The sequence below is a fragment of the Phalacrocorax aristotelis genome, chromosome 5 (genome assembly GCF_949628215.1).
Source record: "Phalacrocorax aristotelis chromosome 5, bGulAri2.1, whole genome shotgun sequence".
NCBI lineage: Eukaryota > Metazoa > Chordata > Aves > Suliformes > Phalacrocoracidae > Phalacrocorax > Phalacrocorax aristotelis.
Window position 1 is genome coordinate 9,048,619 of NC_134280.1, and position 17,333 is coordinate 9,065,951.

Genomic DNA, 17,333 nt, shown 5'->3' on the forward strand with positions numbered 1-17,333 from the left:
CAGGCTTCTGAACGCGAGTCATCGGGCACAGGGAGACTGATGGCCACGTAGGTTGTGCAGGAGGGTATCAAGCCTGGCTGGCAGAGTGGATCTGCAGCAGCAAGAGGAGGAGTAGCACAGGTGGTATCTTGCCCTTGATTCAGAGACCAAAACACACAGGAAATACATCCTTCATTTACAGGCAGAGATCCATGTGTGCACCAAGCTATGTGGTCCCAGGCCAGCTTTCTGAAAGGCTGCTTTTGGCAACAGGTATTCGCCAAGAAAATGTTCAGCTTGGGTAAGTTTGCTGGACCTTCTTTGCAAGTTCAGCACCCTCCCAAAGAAGGATACAGAGTCACACAGTGCCATACCAAGGAGCAATAAATGTAACCTCTTCCTCCCAGCCTAGCGGAGAACTGGGCTTTATGACCAGAGACACACCTCCACTCCTGGCACGGGCAACTACGTCATGCACTTGGAGAAATGATCACGTTCTCTGCCCCAGAAACTGATCTAGTTTGGTCCAGCTCTCCATTTGGAAGGCTGTCCCTGAACACGTCCTTCTCATGATTAGAAATTTTCTCATTTCTGCCTGTACTCATTCATGGCCCCTATAGATCTATTAGTTCTTGTGCCAATGCCATCATTTAGGTCAATGCAGAGAACATGGCAATATTTTGTAATATCAGAGCGTTTGCACTGCAGGACAATGTTTCCTAAATTGTCAATATGCTCTATATAATAGAAAGGAATGCATTTAAATGTTGGCTTGGACCAGAAGACAAATAGAAAGGGGACATTTGAATTTCAAGTCCCTATCAAAAAGCTTTTTAGAATTCAGTAGATGTGTATATGAGCAGGAGTAGGAAAAGGGAAGGGAATCAGGACAATGGAAAGTTTCAATCTCTGGACATTAACTTTTGAAAACAAACTCCCAAGGCTGCCTCCGAGTACACTAGGTGGGGAAAATCTTTTAAGAAAGATCACAAAAGTTGCACTGAAAAAGAGAAGAGGTATACACTCACAATCCTCCACAGGCTCAGAGATCAGATCTGCTCTGGCTTTGCTCACAGACTGCTCTAACTGAGGGGTGGTGGCCCTTTGCATCCACCAGACCAGCAGACAGCAGTTGCAGAACTCTCTTATTTTGCTCTTCTATTGCTGGTGGATTTTTGTGTCGTTTTTTTTCTGGTTTGTTTTGTTTTGTTTTGTGTTTTATAGACCAAATTAGTGAATCCATACTCAGCATGGATTTAAAGCTCTGTAAGGTCAGAGTTAATCAAGGGTACTACAACTTTCAGGCTCAAGTCTCTAAGCTGAAGAGGAAGATTTGTGCATGCTGGAGGGAAGGTCCTTGGCCCTACAGCTGAAACAAAGGCAATTGCAGATTCCTTGACATAAGGCTGGACTCCCTGGGCGGTTTCTAAAGATGCAGAGCAAGATTGCTAAGCTTAACTCACTGCACTATGAGATCAGATTGATGGTCCTGGGAGTCACTCTGCATATGGCTGTTACTGATCAGTTTTGCAAGATTTTCAAACCAAGGTACAAACCAGATCTTCCTCTTTCTGTGGTATTCACTGTCCTGGTGTGCTCACAGACAACTCAAAGCCAGCCATATTCTTCATTTTGCTACATGAAACAATACAACCTTGTTTTAGCTCCTCCTAAAGGTTTGTCTCCCCATTCTTCAGGGAGAAAAGGCACCTTAATAACGCTTTTCTCCAACCTCAATGTGGGTAGTTAGAGACAGTATTTTTTCAAAAGTCCACATTTAAAAAAAGATATATTTTAACCCATTATACTTCAGTAGCTAAGTTACCTCCCTAGAATCATTGTCCAAGATTTTCAAAGGTATGTGTACATCTGCAAATACCAATACATGCTTTCGCACATTTTGGCAGGAGTTGATGTCATCAGTACTACCACCAGAATTTAGGTATTTTGGTTTTCAAGACTAAAAGATCACTTAAATACCATCTTTTGAACACCTGTGACACAACCCATTCCATCCATTTTAGACCTGCATTTCTTTCAACTGATCAGAAAGATCTGCTGAATAAACTTGTGACACAAAGTCAGAAGGCTTTTAGCAATTTCACCCTCTGAAGGGCAAGGGCAAACTTGACCAGCATGCTTGCTTTTGACGTCTGTTTGTCCTTCATCATACCACGTTAGTTCTTATCTAATGGTTAAAAACCTGACATGTTAAAGTTGTGTCCAAGACTGTTTGAATCTCTGCGTACCTTATTGCTGAGCTATTTCAGTCTTAACTTACCTTGAAAGTTTAATTCTGGTAGTTGGCTCAGTCACAGCCATTTCAAGAACTTCTCTTCTAAAGATACTCTAAGCATTATTAAGACACTCAGTGAGGACCTTCATTCTTAATGCCTTTAAGGGACAAATTTAAGTTCAGTTTTATTTTGAAAACCAGGGGGCTCAAAAGTTGTTTTTATTGGACACACACACACACACACACACACACACCCACACACACACACACACACCCACACACACACACACCCCCACACCCACACCCACACCCACACCCACACACCCACACACCCACACACCCACACACCCACACACCCACACACCCACACACACCCACCCACACACACACACACCACCACCACCCCCCCCCCCCGTGACAAATGCATTTTTTTCTTGAAAAGTTTATGTTTGGGAGGGCAGGGAGGTGTAGGAAAAATATAACAAAACTTTGAGGGAGAGCATTTTAATAATTTTTTTTTCTTGTCCAACAAACTTTTTGTTCTGCCATCTTAAAAAGCTCATGTTCCTGTACCTGGCATAAGGCAACTCTGATTTCTTGCCTATTTTGGCATAAACAGAAAGTTTCAGATTAAAAGCAGACATACTGGGACAGATATAGGGCTCATCTGTCCATTAATTTCTCTCTGTGATGGTCCCGCATAGACATCTGCAGGAGAAGGAACAAGCGTAGAGGGATTTTCCTGCACTATTCACATGAAGTTTCTGGCACTCAGCAATATCAGGACTTTCTAAAGTGGAGATTATATCTTGTTCTTGACAGCACATTCCTTCAAGGTTTCATTTAATCTCTTTTGGAGCCCACTCTTACATTTGGCCTCCACAACAATAAGTTCCACAATTTAAATTTTACGCTTCATGGAAAAAGTGCTGGAGTAATTGTAGTCACTGCAATTTAATAGAAGGGGTACACATATACTGAACTCCAGGGATTTTTTGAGGAAGGAGCAATCAGGACAGTCTTCTAATATTTCTTCAAATGAAAATCACCTTCAGCAGCACCATGCTAGATACACCACTAAAACAAAAGACTGAGTGTGAGGCAGGCCCTCCTTTAGCTATGTAAGACAATCATTACATTCAACAAAAAGCAAGCTGGCAATATTATCTGGAAGAGCAAAGCAAGGTAGATTTGCAGAAATGCTATATGAACAGGGACAAAATATTTAGATTACTCTCTGAAAGGGGCTGTATCTGAGCTCTTTTGCAGGGTTCAGCTAGACATTGGAGCAGAACAGCTTCCTGAATATCTGTGCAGATGCTACCTAATAAAACATGAGAAAAGAAAGCCGTTTATGCTGAGTGAGGACAAGGATGGGTAGCTAAGCAATGTTATCTTCTCTAATGCACCTCTTTGTATGGGTTTCCTTATACTTATGAGTAAAGTTTAGTTTCCTGGTAGTTATTACATATGTGCACCTGTTTGCAGATGGATGTCAACTGTCTTTGAGTACTCTGAGTTCTCTCTACCTGTTTCTGTAACAAGCATACACTTGCTGACAGAGAGATCCCCACCTCTAACCCCATAAGCCTAAAAACAGCTTAAGGGAAGTAAGGAAAAGTTAGTTCATAACAATACCAAACTTCTTTCTCAGTTTCACCTTTCCTTGTAGATTGCTATTTATACAATTAAGCAGTTCTTGGCAGACGCATTTAATCCATAATATTTTGACCTTGATATTACTTATGCATCCACAACAGAGATCAGAAGGATAACTGCTTTCTCACATAAGTATAGTGCTGGTGTCTACAGGCATAAACATGCTTACGAAGCCCTCAAAAAAGGCAAAAAAAGGGGAAAGGCTTCAGACACAGCCTGCTGCTCCAAGCTGACCAGACCAAGGGGGTCTCTGGCGGCACCCCGTTGATATCCTGGGTACATCTGAGCTGGGGTCATAAGTAGTCATGTTCTAGAAGCTTCTCTGAACGAAGGCACCTCATTAGCTGCAGACCCTCTGTTGCCGAGGGGTTTCACCTCTCCCACCCCCCCACTACCAAGGGGTGCACATGCTTGGGGGCACGCAAAGCACAAAAGACACAAAAATGAGGTGCCAAGTGATCACAGTGCCAAAAGCCCCGATCTCTGGGGCTGGGGGTGGGGGTGGGGGGGAGGCAGGAAGAGTGTACCTGCCACAGTTGGTTCTCAGTTTCTAACGCAAATGTTGCCTTTAGGAAACCAAGAACTTACGTAGGATAAAATGGAAAGCTTCATGTTGTTAATAAATGCTCAGATATTAAAGCCCTCTTCCATTAAAATTCACAGGCTAGCAATCACTGTTTAAAGACAATGGTCTTTCTTAACATCAGCTAGGAAAACAAAAGATCTAATTTTGTGAAATGCAGTATAATTGGAATATGAAACAATAGAGGAATAGATAATGCATTTAGTTTTCACCGGTGAAGACTTCAATAAATCATGTGTGGACTTGCCACAAATGAGTCCTATCTGCTGAAACTGGGGAGTTGCAAGAGCAATCTGCATTTGAGATGGTGTCTGGCTCAGAAGAGAAAGCAAGAAAACAGAGAGAAATTGGAAATTTAATGCTTAAGACAATAGTCTCTTGGCCAAAGAATGAGGGAAGTAGACCAAAATTGATGGGACAGAGTTACTTAATGTAGGGCTGCTGTATTCTGTCTGAGGGCTATCTCCCTTAACTAAATTCATCTCTGGAGCAACATCTGCATTTCCCCACTTTGATGGAAATATATCTTCCTGCTTTCTTATCCACACTTTGGAGAAAGAGACAGCTTCCAAGGCTTCCACTTTTAAGAAAACATGCCCTACAGAAGGTTTTCCATGATACAGATTGTGTTTTTCAGAAGCTGAGATGACCCAGCCAGACCTCAGGTCCCCAGAGGAAATAGCCCCCTGCCCGTTTCTTGGCTCACACTGCTACAGCAAGGGATGTTGCCTGCACTTCCCTCCTCCTTCTAGCATATACCTAGGGTGCTGCAAGAACCAAGGGCCGATAGGTTTATTATCCACCGATTGCAAGAGAGAAAGAGAGAGACATTAATAATACTAAGTTTAAGGCCAACACTGGTAGCAGTCTTTAATGAGCCTTAAAGACTTTGGGCAGACAAGTATAGGGCAGAAGTACTTAAGAAATCTCAGCTGTCCACTTAGTCTCTGGACAACACAGATGGTAGAGCTAGCACAGGATGAGCTAGGCTGAAGCAGCATGCCAACTCCTATAGCTCACTATCAGACCGGATGAAATACCAGTTTCCTTGTAGGCATCTGCTGAAAGTCAGAAGCATGGCAGTGATTTTCACTAAGCACCAGTAAACCACTCGTTTTACTCATGGGCTTCTCGTGCGCAGAAGCAAAGACAGTAGTCACGTGTCCACAGAGACTGTATCTGCCAGGATATCACATATGGAGAATTACAGGGATTACACTAGTGGTGAATTTGGTTCTCTGACTACAGTATTTGCAGGGTTAGGTTGTTTTCAAAGCTTCAGACTTTTCATGTTGAAGCAATTTTTAAGTACTCTAATGCAAAGTGTAATCACACATTGATTTTTCCATTAAAACTACAGAAGTCTTAAATACCCTGGGGGTGCTGGCCTCAATTAGTCCCTATTCTTCCATTCTTTTTCTCTCTGTACCATTTTGCCATCCCTTGGCATAGGAGGAAAGGAAGACTGTCTACTTAAGCCAAAGCACAATCTTTTATTACATGAGTCCAGTTAAAAGCAGCAGTAGATAAATTGCTTTCTGTTCAACAGGGAAGAAAATTATGCTGTCTTCTGCTTATATTAATTTTTAAGTTACAGTGTGGGAAAACTAAACATACAACATACAGATATCGGGATTTTGGAAGTTTGCCCTGAACCTATTTTACTGTGGCTCTGTATTTTTTTTTAAACCAACAAAAGTCCCACAGCTCTTCAGGGGAGGTTGGTTGTACACAATTGCCCCAAGAAGCCTTGATCCCTGAATGCAGCCTTTCCACTGTCAGCTGTTGAATACCTGAGCTTCAGTTTTGTGCTACCAGCATACAGTAGCATTGATCAGTTTTGCCACTGACACCAGGTTAATACTTTTGCAGAAAAGAGGAAAGCAAATTTTACTGAACATCAGTAGGTAAATCCTTTGCTTTATCTCTTTTCCAGAAAGCAGCACCTAAAAGAAAAATCTTACTAGTGACAGAGGGTGGGTGTCCCATTCTGTTGAATGGTCAGACCCTGGTCTGTTGGTCTGTGTGTTTCACGTTCCCTGCTCAGCCCCTGCTACCCATTTCAGTGCATTCAGTCTCCTACTTGTCTTGTGTAATTTGAAGCCCTGTTCAGGGAAATATATGGATGGAGACACCATATAAAACACAGAGATGAAAATCATACCCAGCCTGCAACCTATTTATCTTTGGGCACCTCTCCAACAAAGTCTCTGAAGAAAGGCAGCTGAGTGGAATGATTAAAGAAATGAACCAAGAGGAGTCAATGAAGCCGAGTTTAAAGAACACGGGCTGGAGCTGTGTTCTGGAATCTAATCAATTAGGTTATTCTTTCAATTTTTGTTCTATCCCCAAGCATTACCTTTTTCAGTAAGAAAAAACCCCAGCCAATTTCCAGCCTGTGAAGAAGCATCTAATTTTCCTGTAACAGAAGTCCTACCATTGTCAAGTTATACTGTGCCTGAGTCATCTCTAGATGACAACCACGTATTTTTCACAACTACTTGAAGTAATCTGCCTCCTGAAAACCCATTTGCCAAGTGAAATACATTTCCTTAGTGATCTTTGGAAAAGGCTATTTCTACACACAATACCTTTATTCTGAGCAAAACATTAATCTCCAGCACTAGTATATGGGGGGAAAAATGGTGCTCCAGTTTCAGTTTTAAGAGGTCTTTTTAATTTCTGAGTTGAAGTTTTATCTTGATTTAGCTTATGGCCAAGTGCAGCTGTGTCCATGGTGTTTACAGTGATATTTGGTATCGCTATCGAATAGCCTGGGATCCTTTTCACAGTCACCACCAAAAAAGGTGGCAGGAGAGGGGTCAGGCGGCCCAGCAGACAGGGCGTTAGCGCAAGATCCAGCAGATGTGTTCATGTCTCTCCACAGCACTTATGGCCTTGGTCAGGTCACTGACTTCTTTCTGTGTAGCTTTTCCAGCCCTTCCCTTTTGCCCATTTTATTTGGATTTAAAGACAGGGACTCTCTTTCCTTCTATGTCACTTACCAGAGTCTCAGTAAAGACTCTAGCTGCTATCGCTTTAGAAAGCAGACCAGACCTTAAGCTACCTGTACCACATCACATGAAACCACCACTGCTGCTATCTTCAGATTGACACTCAGTGTATTTGACATACTTAAGTATTAGACCAAATAAAAGTTTAAAAAAAACCCCACACCACCACACTGCCTATCTAAGATGGAGGCACTGCCATACATTATGATAAGCAATTCCCTTCCCTGCTCATTAAAGAAGCTGTAGGATATTTGCTGTCCAGGCATGTAGGCAAAATTCAACTTATATCAGAAGGTCCCAAAACAGAAAAGCTGCAGTTCTGTAGTGACAGGAAAAAGACAGCAGAGAATTATTTGCCCCGCTTGACATCAGGTTGCTGGTGGAGTCAGGCTGGTATCAGCAGGGTGTCCGGTTAGGTAGGTCCAGCTGCAGCTCTGGCTCTTGCCAACTGCTGCAGCTGCAGCAGTGCTTTAATGCATCTACCTCAACACTTTCATAGCAGCCAGAATACTTTGATATTTCACTTTTCTGGATGGAAGAGCTAAACAAGATGGCAGAAAAGCGCTGCCCAGATGCTGGCTGGCAAATGGCAAAGCACCCACGATGCCTAGTTGCCCCACACAGTGTGGTGCCTCTGCTGTGCAAACAGAAAACTGTTGCTCCAAAGAGCAAACTGGAAGTGTATACAAAGAAGAGCAGAGGATGTAGCAACACTAAAGGATTTTTTTATTTCAACATATTTACTGTGGTAGGATTGAGACTGCTTTATACAAAACAATTAAGGCTTTTAGCAGAAGCATAAAACTGAAGCTGCCAAGGGAAATATCACAGAAGCTTTAGAAGCAATAAATTTTTCATCTGGGATAGTCAAAACTCACTTCTTTGTACAGTACAGGTTCAGGACAGTCAGATCTAGTCTGATGTCAAACTGTGCAGCTGCTTTTGTGTAAATGTGGCTTTATATTATTGACCAGGTTAAGAAGGATGTAGCCATGGGCAGTGAGCAGGCACTGACAGCATGAAGGCCATGGTGCCAAAGCATGGTCCCCCCAGCAGCTTGCGGGGAGGCTTGTCCCATACTGCTCCCCTTTTCCAGTGAGCAGGCCCCCTATTAGTATTTCCTAAAGATTTTCAACTTACATAGTTTCAGCTATGAAAGTGCCTTCTTTTTTTTAACATTTATAATTATTGCACTGCTGGATCACTCTTTTACGGGATCATTCCATTACATTCTCCTTCTTTGATTGCTATAATGCAGTTATAATATATATAATAATACATATAAGTCTCCAAACTCACCCTTTCTTAAGAACTCACTGCTGTGGTGTCAGGGGCCTGAGCTCAGGTGTTGGAGCAGCAAAAGGTCCACAGCTGCACCTCATAACTGTTTAGGTAGCCCTCTGATCACTGCCCTGCCCTTTACAGCCCCAGGAGAAAGAAGAGGTTGAGTAGCCACAAAGACTGAATCAATCCCTGTTGCGGTGGGCCAAGCTTTAGGAGATTTTAAATATTGTTAAAAGCTTGCATTTCTTCAAAGTGCCATCAGCCAAGTATTTTCACAAGCACTGTAGCTATCCAGTTTCTGCTGCTGGCAGTGGACAAACTTTTATTAACAAATGCTGCCATGAACCTATCAAAAAATTAAGCTCAGCTATATTTTCCCTGCTATTCATGACAGGCCACACTCATCCACACCCATGTAGCCCTTCACTAGAAGAAAGATCTGCTGTCCTGACAGGAACAAAGCTGCTTTAACAACAAATGTAGGTAACCCACACAGTGTCAGCTAATCTGATCTACGCTGCTCATATGGATGGGCTGACCCCCTGGAGGCGATGGAGTTTTACCACGACTTGGAGGAGGATTAAATGAATCGCACACACAGAGATTGTGGGAAGTATACCCCCAGTCTATCCAAAAGCACAAAATGCCTAATTCCAGGAGCAGGAGCATTAAGCAGAGACTTATATGTGCTATTCTGTTTTTCTTGAAGCCAACAGCAATAGTGGGAAGGAAGTTGGAAGGAATAGCACTGCACAGACTAGTTTATAAAAACAGAATTGGTTTCCTCCAAGACACTGGGACAAATTTGCATTCCTCCACTGGGACAAATCTACCAAAACTCGAGCTAAACAGCCACTGGAAGTACCCCCTCCCCAACACCAGGCATAGAGTTATTGCAGCCTTTGGGGCAGTCCCTTCTCTCCACCATGAGCGTAGCAAGCCTGCCAGAAAAAGAAGGAACTGACATCTCTACATAAAGGACTTCAAATCCCAACCAGACTGTCTGGGCTTTAAGCTGAAAAATTCAAACCTTGCAGCCACCTTTCTTGGACAAACAACTCTTCCCCCTGTGTACTCAGCCTGCCCAGCATGGTGGTGCTCTCCTCACTTGGTGCTTTGCACCTTCCTCCACCATCACAGCAGTGGTGTCACCCCATCTGGAGCCCATCCTGCAAGTGTCAATACTACCTATGGCAAGCAGTCTTTCACTTTCAACATTTACAATTCGTTTTTGTGAATTTTCTCAAGTACCACACAATAACGTGACACTAAAAAAGTATCAGTACCTTCTTGTGTCTCCTTATACTCAGCTTTTTCTCATCGCGAGGAGATTTATGAATTTAATCTCTGTTTTATAGAATTTACCACTTTTAACAACTAGAAGAAAATGTGAAATTGTTTTTAGGGCTGCTAGATGTTCAAAGACATCATGCTATATGCTGTCATTTACATTTCACATTAAAAGTGAAATATGTTGGGAATGCACAAGTATTTGTTTTAATTTGACCCATCTGTTAAATGAAAAACAGAGGACTTCTAAATCACTATATTTAAATTCAGCGATTTGTGAACAACTTAAATGTTCATTTCTTCTGGGTTAAAGCTGCCCTAAAGCATCATTCTTATGAAATCTCCAAACTAAATTGCTTTGCATTGTTCTCAGGGATGTAGGCCACAGTCTCCTCCTCCTCAGTTTATTAATTTATTTCTCAACCCAAGTAAATTAGCAAGACTTGTATTAAGAGTCTTGCTACTGAGGTAATTTTAGGGAATTCATGGAAGTATCTACTGGTTCCAGAAAGCTGAGAGCACAGAAGAAGCATCAGATACTGGCAGCAAATTCTCTTAGGATAAAGGACAAGCCAATCACTTTCATTTAGCTTTGTAACACTTCTGCAAGCAGCACTAGGTCTGCCCTATTCCATACTACACCATCACCAAGCAAGAACAATAATCAAGGAGTGTTAGAAAAGCCGTGGCAATCTACCTTCATCTCTCAGCCTAGCTAGAACTTGCTACAGGATTTGGATCTTAGACTGGGCTTTAATGTAGCTGTGGATGGTAAATCACAAGGGGAGAGAGATCCACAGACATTTAAGGATCCCACAGTAGCACTAAAAAGGCAAGGCCTTATCTCTTTCTCTGCTTTATGCAACATGCTGTATTTAACATCGGCTGCTAAGCCTCTACCCCAGAAATCAGTACTTTTGGTGGAATAAGGATACCAAGAGCCCTTTTAATCACCCAGATATGGGCCTCTCATCCCAGACTAACAGACAGCTTGCACGAGGAGATGATTTCTTCATTATCTGTAGACCCTGAGCATGAGGAAATGCTCTGCACAGCCTGGAGTGTCACATCTCCCATTTCAAGCCTTTGTCAGTGTCTCTCCTGGTGTGCAGTTCCGCCCTTTCCCCAAACCTTTGAGTCATATGCCTTGTCTCTATGACAGGTTTTTGCCATGTTCCCAGCTCTAATACAGGTGCAGCAGAAAAGGAGCTGGGTGCACCCTGGGCTCCTTACCCCGCAGCTTCACGCCCCAACCATAGATCATGGCAAAATCAGGACTGGATGAGGAAGCACAGAATGGTAAAAAAAAAAAAGAACACCAAACTTAAAACTGTAGAAACGGACAGACCCATGAGTTTCAATTCCCCTTCTGTAGTATCAAGCAGAGCACCAAAAAGCAACGCAGAATACTAGGTCTACTGTGCATTCAGAGTCTAGATGTTTCATTTATTATATCCAGTATCATATTAAGCAACTCAACAAAACAAGAACTAGCAGTAATTCAGCCAGAGCATGATTAAGGGTGCCTCTAAGAGCATCAACAAATGTGGAGACTACATGGATCACAGCCCGGAAAGATTCCAAGTTGGTGAAATGACAGCTTGATTAGTTTTTGTCTGACAAATGTGGCGAGAGAGATCAGAATCAAACATAATTCCAAGGTTATAGACCTTCAAATAAAACCATGAAAAAAATTCAAAGAGGGCAACAGCAATTTGCAAGACCAAATCAACTCTCTAGCCCGGCTTTCTTAATGCTTGGATGCAACACAGCCACAACTGCCAAGGCTAAATAAGTACCCTCCAGGGAGCATCCTGAATTAACAGGGACATGCTTTTGGAGTGGGACAAGCTTCAGATCTTGTAAGGTAGTCTTCCCTCCCATCAAGAGCCGTACTAAACAAGCACACATTCATAATTTAATGGGAAAACAGGCAAGTAGAACTACTTTATATCCAGGCAACCCTTGCCTATTGTTACCCCAAAGGTCAAGCAGCAACACTGTGTTACTCATATTGCTGCATGTAGGCATGCAGAGTAATCAAGTACATAAATAGCAGACAGTAAATGGATTTTTCCTTCTTCTTCCCTCCCACCTCTTCCAACAACGAAACGAGTCAGTCAAAAACATGCAGGGGAATCAGGTTTCTTAAAATATATCATCGCAACCAAAAGTATCCCTCTCCCTCATTTTGCACCAGTTTCAAACCATACATTCCCCAGTTGGGGGAACTTGGTGAGATAAAATGGAGGCTTCTGGGTTCCCCCCCCCATGTGGAAAGGAGGCAAGGGAGGGGAGGCAGAGTAGGATGGGGCTCTTACCCAGGAATAAAATTATCTGTCTCCTGGAACTCTTGGCCTCTGAGCTTTCACTTTTTCTTAGGTACTGGTCCTGGTGATTTAGTCCACCCTTCACTGCCACAGTTCCTTCCTTGTGGATCATCAAGGCTTTCATCATGCTGTGGCACATGAAGGTGACAGATCCCAGCACTATGATGTACACAGTGAAGGCACAGAAGATGCTGCCTTGAAAGACAGACCACTTGGAGGAGAGGCTGGTACAGATGGTCATATTGTCCTTCAGTGCAGGGTGGTGGTCCCTGGGCATAGGCTGGATGCAGGTAGTCATACCTTGGTAGCCCTCGATTGGTTCCAGGGGATATTCTGTGCCCATGGCAAAGAGCAGGGGCAGAGCTACTATGACAGAGGTACCCCAGACAGAAGCAATGAGCAGCTTCACTGTGCGAGGTCTAGAGGCTGCCTTGAACTTGAAGGGGTGGCAGATAGCCACGTACCTCTCAAAGCTGAGGGTGGCCACATGCAAGACAGTGGCATAACTGCAGGCTTCAAAGAGGAAGTGGTAGAGCTTGCAAGCCATGTTGCCGTAGGGGGTGGAAAAGGGCCTCCAGATGGCACTGAAGAACTCCACGGGCATGCCCAGCAGGATGACCAGCAGGTCAGAGCAGGCCAGGCTCACCATGTGGTCCGAGACCTCCTTCTGTAGGTAGCCTTTCTTCTGCAGGATCGTGGTAGCCTTGATGGTGATGCTGTTGCCCAAGATGCCTGCAACAAAGATGCTGACATACACTAGGGCCAAAGTGATCTTGATCCAAAGAGACACCTCAAACTCAGGGATGTGGCTGTGGTCAATGAGATGAGAACAGTCCGAAGGGGATGTCGTCTGTCCTGCCATGAGCAGCCCCTGGGGAGAGGGGAAGGAGAAAGAGCCTTCCTGCCCTCTCTGAAGTTCAAATTCACAGCAAATAGATCTTTTCTCGCTTTGTCCCTTTGACCGAGACACGCAGGTCAGAGCAGCCAGGTACAGCAAATGTGTCTCAACTAGTCACACCTGTGGGTTTTGTTAGCAACAGCCGCTGAGTCAGTAAGCCAAGCAATAAAGTGTTTCAGCTCTTACCTATCTTTATGACAAGCACCTCTTGCTCCTTTTGGATTTTCCTCCTTTTTTTCTCTACTGAGTGAAGCTGCCGTTCTCCAGCCTTTTACAGTGTGAACTGCTCTCCTTTCAACACTTGCCTCTTCGTCTGCAAAGCAGAGGTGACTGTTGGTTCCAGCCCCAGCAACAGGAAGTCAGAGTTTCTGTGTAGTTATAGCTGCTCTGTTAACCATTAACATAAAACTTGACTATCCTTAGTCACTGGCAGCAAAGCAGGCTTAGGAAAGGAGAAAAAAAAAAAAAAAAAAAAAACCACCCAAGTCTGAAATTCACTTCCTGTAATAGGAGCTCCTTCTCAGGGACAGAGGTGTTTCTCCTAAGGCGTTAGGTTGGTGAGGTGAGGTTGAATGAGTGAACAGGTGCTGAAGAGCAAGTATCTGCTTATGAGTTTAACATTAACTGGGCTTCAGACTTTACTTCTCTATGTGCTAATGCCACATGCTTCACTACTTCACATTTCCTTTAATGAAGACCTCAGCATCTGGCGCAGCAGTGTTTGTTACGCAGCTTGTGCAGCCACAGACTGATTTACATCAACAAATGTAAATGTTCTGGTTTTTAGTTGCTGGTGATGAACTGGTAGCTTCTTAAAATAACTGCTTAGACTGTAAAGATTCTTCTCTATAAGTTATAAAATAAGCTGAACTCTAGATTTAGACACATCAATTGTCTCCCTTTAAATTTCCATCTTCTCATGTTAGATAACAAAAATATTGAAGTTAGTAATCCTGATCATGCTTATGCTTTCAAGTAATCCAGAGTAGCAGGGGATGAAAATGTACTTCCTCTCTCCTGTGCCTCACCCCAGGCAGAATGAATTTAATGCACTCTTTAGTTTTAGTTTCGAACCATAGCACTGAAGGCTCCCAAGGTAACCCCTGGAAACATTTAATTAGAGGGTGTGTATATGGATTAGGAAGCCTTTAAATTACAATGCAAAACGGCAGAACAGCTTTTGTAGCTATAATCAAGACAGAGGCCCAGTACAGTGATCTGTACTCCAATATCAAATCTAAGAACAGTGGGTTCACAAAGTGATTTTTATTAACTAGACAAGCTCATGTGACACTTTCAGCTCATGATAAAAGAGAAACATTAGAAAGCTGTTATTAAGCAGTCTCCTCACATTCAGTGGTTATCACTGTACCTCAGCAGCCCAAGTATATAATGAACAAAAGATGCCCAAAACAGGATAATCAGCACCTGTTTCTATGCATTATTTATGCATTCCTGTTTCAGAAAAATCACCTCAAACCTTGCATAACTTCAAGCCCTGTAGTCCCGGTCATCTTTCCTTGTGTTTGATAATTCATATTTGTTCTGCTCAGACAAGCTTTCTATTATTACCCAATTTCTTTCACTTAATTTTACTTTATAAAAGTGTGAACAAAGATTACATATGCATGACTGAATTGTGGAAATGAAGCTAATTAAAATTTGCTGCTTGCCATCAAAAGGGAAAAAGGGAGAGAGAGAGCAAAAGAGAGAGAAGGCCCAATAGGATTATATCTCCCCCTTTTCTCCACACCAATTATAAAATGCAGAACACAATTCTGCAGTTTTCAATATTATCTTTAGAACATACACAGAGTTTATTAACTTTCTAATAAAGAGCTGATGATAGGAAGCAAAGAGACAATTGTGGATACTGATAGACTGAGACCATAAAAAAAAAAAATCTTACATAGGTTACTGGAATAGATAAATCAGCAGTGAGTATTCCAGAGATAGGTATAAAATCCCTATCATGGATGATTATAAAAAAATATATCTTCCTGGAGGGAGACATTTCTCCCCAACTAAATGTGCTTAATACCTCTTTGTGGCATGGGGGTTGAAAGCTCATAGTTTTTACTCTGGTGGACATGATACTAGTTTATAAACTTATGATTTGTGTAATAGTCTAATTTTAGGGATTTTGTTAAATTTGCATTGATATCTTGTAGCAGTGAGTACCACAAGTTAATTTTTATGTTGTTGTCTTTCCCTTAGCAGTTCTGAAAGTGAGTGTGGCCTGTGTAGTCGTACCTGAGTGAACGCTCCAGGGAGTCCCTGCAGACCCAATTTGTTGCAATTACACACCATTACTTCAGTCCCCAGCACCAAAGAGGAGTCAAGTGCATTAAAGATAGAGATCACAGTATTTCTTTCTAAAATAGGACACATGGATGCTGCACACTGCAGCAAATCACTTGTCAGCCCCTTGGTAAGAAAACAGAGCACCCCGAAGATGCAGATTACATGGGCACAGGGTGGCAGCTGGCTCTGGATGCCACCCACTTGGCCACAGTCATGCTCACCTGAATGCTTGCGGCAATGCAGTTCTTGGGAAGAGATTTACAAGTGGTGGGAGCCAGAGAAACACTGAGATGGAGCATGGATTGTTGTCGCTGTAGTATATAAGGTGATTTTTCACTTTCAGAGATAATAAAGCTGCTGTGATAATCTGCCCCAGTTTGTTATCCAACAGAGTCTACAAGGTTTCCTGAAGGGCTGTTTGCTTTCTTGCCTGGTCCTTGGATAACACCCTCGTGTGGGCCTTTTGGGGCAGAAGAAAGCAAGGCTTTGTCACCCATCCTTTAGGCCATTGTGCAAAGCTCACCTTCTGCACCTTGTGTAGCACAACATTGAGCACCCCGCCATGCCCATGGACCACTGGTTGAGCTGAAGGGCAGGAGGGGCTGCAAGGCACTCCGTCCTTGGCCAACTGCCATCTCACTGAAAGCCAAGTCCTGCAAACTCCTGATGAGGTTGAGCCCCCAAAAGCGGCAGTTAGCATAAGTTGTAGCTGGAATGAATCTTGGAAGAACAAACTCATTTGACAGATGCTGTTGCATTTTAGGTGAATGGATTGTAGATTAACCTTTTCCAGTGTGGGGGGGTATCATATTGCTACCGCCGTACAAATGCACTTTCTTCCCCAGCTGCGTAGCACGTGTATTGGCTTGGGGTGCCAAATCTGCAGAATCACTCTATGGTTATTTCTCAATTTCCATATAGCACAGGAGCCAGGGTGCTCTGATTGGCAGACAGGCATTGCCACACTTGCATTATCTCTGCAGAATTATTTCTCGATAGCCATGTTGTGAATATGCAAATCCAGCCTAATTGGCTACGCTAATCACACTGCTCTGACTGGTTTCTGTTCTCAAACTGTTCAAGCTACTTGACAGCAACAAAGAAAATACCTCGGTTTCTTGCTTCCTTTAGCTGAAAAACTCTAAAACTTAAATGAAAAAGAAGAGCTATCTCAAAAGCAAAGAAAATGAGGCTGTGAAAAGGATTAACTTTTTTTTCAGATAAAAACACATCGACTTTTTTCTTGCCAGTCTTTACTGTTCTCCATCTCAACAAACCTCTTGTCCCTAGAATAGCTGTGATACCTTTGTCTTGCCAGTATTTGTTTAGAGAAGGCGAATCCTGGGCTTGTTCAATTCTCTTTGAAACACAAGGTAAACAAAATGAGATTGCTGTTCTGCAGAAGGCAGCTTCTGTGATCTGCACAGGCTGAGGAGAAAGTGCTGTGGGAATAAAAGGAAGAAACAACACCGACAAAAGTGAAGCATCCAAATGGTTTTAAATGTTTTAAGAAATCAATTTGCGTGAGACAGCTCATGTTGGCTTTTAAAATTATTTTTCATTAAAAATTTAAATAATTAAAGACTGTATTCAGGTAATTTAAGGTTTCTTTCTGTTTTCTGAAATCTAAGAAGCCTCTTCTTTATGGTTAAGATCCCTTTGTATTTTTCTGGTGAGTTATTCTTGAATTATATTTTTCTTCGGAAGATTATGATGATAGTTAATAATATAACTAAGTACAAGTCATTTGTGAAAT

General features: G+C 42.6%; 1 protein-coding gene across 2 annotated transcripts in view; it reads right to left on the reverse strand.

Moving 5' to 3' along the window:
• The window catches only part of GPR39 (G protein-coupled receptor 39), an 84,592-nt gene extending 70,651 nt beyond the window's left edge, over nucleotides 1-13,941 (reverse strand). The window contains exons 1-2 of one of the 2 annotated variants that reach the window (XM_075092899.1): nucleotides 13,460-13,938; nucleotides 12,367-13,107 (exon numbers count right to left, since the gene is read on the reverse strand). In XM_075092899.1, coding sequence (XP_074949000.1) covers nucleotides 12,367-13,024 — 658 coding nt within the window. In that variant the 5' untranslated portion in view covers nucleotides 13,025-13,107; nucleotides 13,460-13,938. Of the gene's footprint in view, nucleotides 1-12,366 lie in introns of both variants that reach the window. The other variant, XM_075092898.1, reaches the window with a different exon arrangement.
• Nucleotides 13,942-17,333: the final 3,392 nt, after the last annotated feature.